At 32.4% G+C, this 4,748-nt stretch overlaps 1 protein-coding gene and 1 long non-coding RNA gene across 2 annotated transcripts; both read left to right on the plus strand.

Moving 5' to 3' along the window:
* Positions 1-1,124: 1,124 nt before the first annotated feature.
* Positions 1,125-2,081, plus strand: LOC112458432. The gene is made up of 2 exons (XM_025022089.1): positions 1,125-1,482; positions 1,652-2,081. Exons 1-2 carry the CDS (start codon positions 1,125-1,127, stop codon positions 1,717-1,719), a joined length of 426 nt encoding a protein of 141 aa, XP_024877857.1. The 3' UTR covers positions 1,720-2,081.
* A 1,054-nt stretch (positions 2,082-3,135) lies between these two features.
* Positions 3,136-4,198, plus strand: LOC112458381. The gene is made up of 3 exons (XR_003041204.1): positions 3,136-3,563; positions 3,737-3,816; positions 4,129-4,198. It is a non-coding gene; the product is annotated as an uncharacterized LOC112458381 (long non-coding RNA).
* Positions 4,199-4,748: the final 550 nt, after the last annotated feature.

Here is a 4,748-nt window from a genome sequence, read left to right on the forward strand (position 1 = left end):
TACGATAAGTGTATCAATAATTTCCCTCTCAAAGTAAGCTACATGCATCCTACAATATATGACTTTTTAGAGTTTCATGTTTTTATTTCGATTAGGAATATATGTATAAATCCGATAGCCGTATGTATATAATTTCTAACACCTGTAGAACATAATAAAAGTTGACTACATTTTTACTAATATAAGGTAGCTGTATTAGACTGGTGTAGTGTCATTTTAGTCACTACATGTTGAGGACAGCTATTTAACTACCGTAGGACTGTACACGCTAATGCACGCGTGCACATATCCGTAGCATGCAAGATTTCATTATAATATCGTGCTACTGCTGTAGATTAGCGAAGCATCATTATTCTTACTATACGTTGATGGAATATATCCAACTATCAAAGATGTCTACGCTTTTTTATAGTGTATATGGATTCCTAGCATATAGTGTTTCATCATTATATCGCGCTATTGTTATTGGATAATCGAAGCATCTTTTTAGCCTATACTCAATTCTATAACGTATATATTTCGCTTAAGTATCATCATTCTTTTTTCTTGTACAAACAGTAAAGGACTCCATGTTGACAACATGTTGACTCCATGTTGTCTCTTTGTTTCTATCTGAGTGAAAGGAAACAAAAACTTTAGTAGTACCGTAGAAAGCGTCACGAACAAATAGGACGATTTTGAAAATGAATAGTACCAATAAACTTCCAAAACGAAGCCGGAAAAATTGGGATTTATTATCGAATAAACAAAAAAGAATTCGCCAACAAGCGCATTATAATGCTATTAGAAGTGCCGTCGAATGTACACTAAGTACATCTTCAAATCAATCAGTTATTGAAGACTGTGCAGTAAGTGCATTAAGTAGTAAGTGTGATAACAAGACAATAAGTGCGAATGACAATAATTTTCATGAAGAAACTGATGTTGACATTGGTGATATTGATAAAGATATCAATGTTTGTGTTGACCGAGACGACCGAGACGACGATGATTCTTTTCACAGCAGTGATGACGATTATTATGATGATGACGACAATTATGATAGTGATAATTCAAATGGTGCATTCGTCAATACTCAAGATCAATTTACTACTGACTTAGCCAGAATGTGTGTTAAAACCAAGATGACTCACGTTCAGATTAACAGTATGTTATCTGTTCTTAGAGAACATAAGTTTCATCAGCAGTTACCGAAAGATGCTCGAACTCTGTTAAAGACTCCTACAAAGTGCACAGATATAAAGGTTCTCAATCCTGGCCATTATCTTCATATTGGTGTTACTAAAAACATTATTATGAAATTAAAAAACATACCAATCAGTGACGAAATACCTCGTATATTACTTGTAGACTTTTCTACCGATGGTGCTAATATTTATAATAATGTTCGTTGCGACGTGTGGCCGATACAATTCCGAATAATAAATATAACCGATAAAAGCCCAATGATAGCAGGCCTTTATCAAGGAAAAAAACAACCTGGTAATTTCAAAGACTTTTTCGCTGATTTTAATAAGGAAATCATCGAATTAACAAATACAGGATTAATATTTAATGGACAAAATATTAAAATACAGTTAAATGCATTTATAGCCGACACTCCAGCAAAGCACCATTGTCTTAATATTAAAGGTCATGGTGGTTATTACAGCTGCCCAAAATGCAAAATTCGTGGAGAACGTCATAAGAACGACCGTACCCATGTGTATAAAGGAATAGGCTACGCTCTTAGGACCGATCAAGAATTCATTTCTTTTCAGAATAATTCTGGGAATAATGACGACGGACATTATAATGGGATTTCGACTCTCTACAATTTACCTATGGGATTAGTGAGTCAAGTAGTAATTGATTATATGCATGGAGTGTGTATTGGAGTCGCTAAGAAAACTGTAGTGGATGCGTGGATTGAAGGAAAACACAAGACAAGACCATTAAATGTAGAAACAAAAAACTGTATTTCTGAACGTTTGTTAACAATAGCTACCCAATGCCCAAAAGAATTTGCACGTCGTCCACGAGGTTTAAATGACTGTCATCGATTTAAAGCAACAGAATATCGTCAATTTTTATTGTATACATCACCGACCGTATTATTAGATTTATTTGGAAATGATACTAGGATGTTACATTTTTTAAAACTGCATTGTGCTATTCGCCTCTTAATCAAGCCAAAACCGAACGACAATGAAATTGATAAAGCACATAAATTATTAGAAGCATTTGTTTGCGATTGCATCGAAATTTACGGACGAAATTATTTATCATACAATGTACACTGTTTAATTCATCTCGCTGAATATGTTCGTAGATTTGGCCCCCTGGATCATTTTTCATGCTTTCCATTTGAAAATAATATGACATTTTTCCGGAAGATTATTAGGAGTCGAACGAAGGAATTAATGCAAATTTATAATCGCTACGAAGAAAATATAATAAATGATGCAATATCTTCTACATTACTTAAATCAAGTAAAATAATTACCGCCTATGGCCCGAAAAAAAATACCACAGAAAATAATAAACCTGTTATAATAACAAATAAATTATTACTGCAATTTCATCGGATTAAAATTAATAATTTTACGTATGATGTAGATAATAAAAATAACTGCTGTATTTTACATGATGGTAGAATTGTTATCATTGATAATATTTTAAAATACAGTGACGGCACCTATCGGCTTGTAGGTAGAAAATTTAATATAATTGAGCCTCTTTATGTAATCGATGAAAATTTAAATTCAACACATGTTGATATATTTAAATGTAGCGAATTAGGAAATATATATTTAGATATTTTACCGAATGACATTAAATATAAAGGATACAAAATGCCTTTTTGGAGAAATTGTGAAAAATGTTTTGAGGTTAACATGTCAGTTGTTGCAGCAATTTACGATGATGAATGGCTGCATTAAATTATTATAAACATGTGTAACATATATGTGAAAGTATGATAAATATGTAAAACTAAGTTTCAACAATATTCAATTTTTAAATAAAAATAATATAATAAAAATAATAAAAATATTATTAATAAAATAAAAAAATAAAATAAAATAAAAAAAAATAAAAAATAAAAATAATATCTTGCTTTCACTCTCATGGTCTTGAAGCGACGCGCGACAAGGAGAGCGAACGAGAGCGGAGCCAATCACGAGCGTTCCGCAGCGTTGAGGATTTAGCCTTATGCCAGGGACGACACGGCCCTGTCGAAAGATGAGTAGAGGGGATACGCTGATACGCACCATAAGACGGTATACGTCGTACGTGTGTGCTTGGTGGCCATCTTTCGACAGGACTTGTAGAGGGAACTTCGTCTCCCATCTCTGAGTGATTCGGATACGAAGTGAGTGTTTTCTACGAGTATTGTGTACGCAATAGAGAAAGAGCGATTATTAACTGGAATTTTCATCAAACGGGAGGCGATCCTAATAGATCAGCTGGCGAGGGCCGCGAAGAGCCACGAGACAGAGCATTGGGCTCCTTTCTTTTTATGAAGCAAAGCAGTGTGAAAGAGGAATCACTCGTCCCTTCGGAAGTGTAATTTGTACAACTGAGTGAGTTTATCCTGTCTACACGATATTTATATTATATTACACGATATTATATGTCCAAAAAAAATAAATAAATGATTATTTATAATAATCTGAAGGACAACCCAGAAAATACGATAGGCGCCAAGACGTCCGTTGCCTACCATGTTTTGTAACAATACATTGTTGGCTTTCAGGCAGCGAAGCACTGTTTATGTTATGGAACCTCAAGGTCCTCAAGTCACACTCGTAGAAAAGGATTTTATGCCGACTGAAGGTGATATATTAGACCAGCTACTACAGGATATTTCAAATTTTACCCTGGCTTTAACAAGAAATAAAAACGGAGAATGTGAAGAAAAATTGAATAAAAAAAAAAAAAATGCAAGTTCTGTGTAATGTAATGATTTACGCTTTAGGATTTCTATATAAATATTGTTTATTACTTCGACCCGACTATAAGTCTGGCGAAGTATTGAATCCATCGGCTCTTTCATCTAATCTCCACGTTTAAGCTGTGCCTCGCCCTTAAATAAAGATGATAATAATAGTAATAAATAATAATATATTTTGATAATGCAATTTTCAGATGCCAACTTAAATAGAAATAAGGAAAACATTTCAAACGACAATGCATTAAAGCATAAAGCAGCGGATGAAGAAAATTATATAGATCTGTCACTTTTAAATAATAATCATCTGTCGATTTTAAAATTAATACTAACTAAAATAAAGTAAGTGCTATTTATATATAAGCATATAATTTAACATTCTAATAAAATATAAATAAACAAATATAATTTTTTAGAGAAATAAAAAAGGGACAAGATAAAATATTGCAAAAAATAAATAATTTAAAAAACAAACAAAAAAGTAGTAAAGATATTATACGAGCTGTTCAGCAATTGAACCTTCCGGTGCAAACTGTAGAACAGTTTCAGATTTTAATAAAAGACGAAAAAACATTATCCATTTTGGTAAGTTAAAATATAATGTTTTTAAATTAAATGTGTGGATATATATACACGTACATGATATTTATTTTTATTATTCTACTTATCCGATATGTATTTTGAAACTTTTCAGGAGCAATTATTTATCCTTCTTGGGGGACTTAACATTTCAAATGCATTAGATGGCTTCTTGAAGGCAAGTGTAACGGACAAATTAATTAAGACATCTTTCACATGGAAAGAAGGTGAAAAAAAA

Source organism: Temnothorax curvispinosus, unplaced genomic scaffold, assembly GCF_003070985.1.
Source record: "Temnothorax curvispinosus isolate PA1 unplaced genomic scaffold, ASM307098v1 QBEX01000131.1, whole genome shotgun sequence".
Lineage (NCBI taxonomy): Eukaryota > Metazoa > Arthropoda > Insecta > Hymenoptera > Formicidae > Temnothorax > Temnothorax curvispinosus.

Bases quoted from the DNA above. Each gene is read 5' to 3' on its own strand.
- LOC112458432 (XM_025022089.1), top strand. From the start codon at position 1,125: ATGACTCACGTTCAGATTAACAGTATGTTATCTGTTCTTAGAGAACAT. The intron at 1,483-1,651 runs GTAATTTCAAAG...TGGTTATTACAG, and splicing joins TCAAGGAAAAAAACAACCTG to CTGCCCAAAATGCAAAATTC.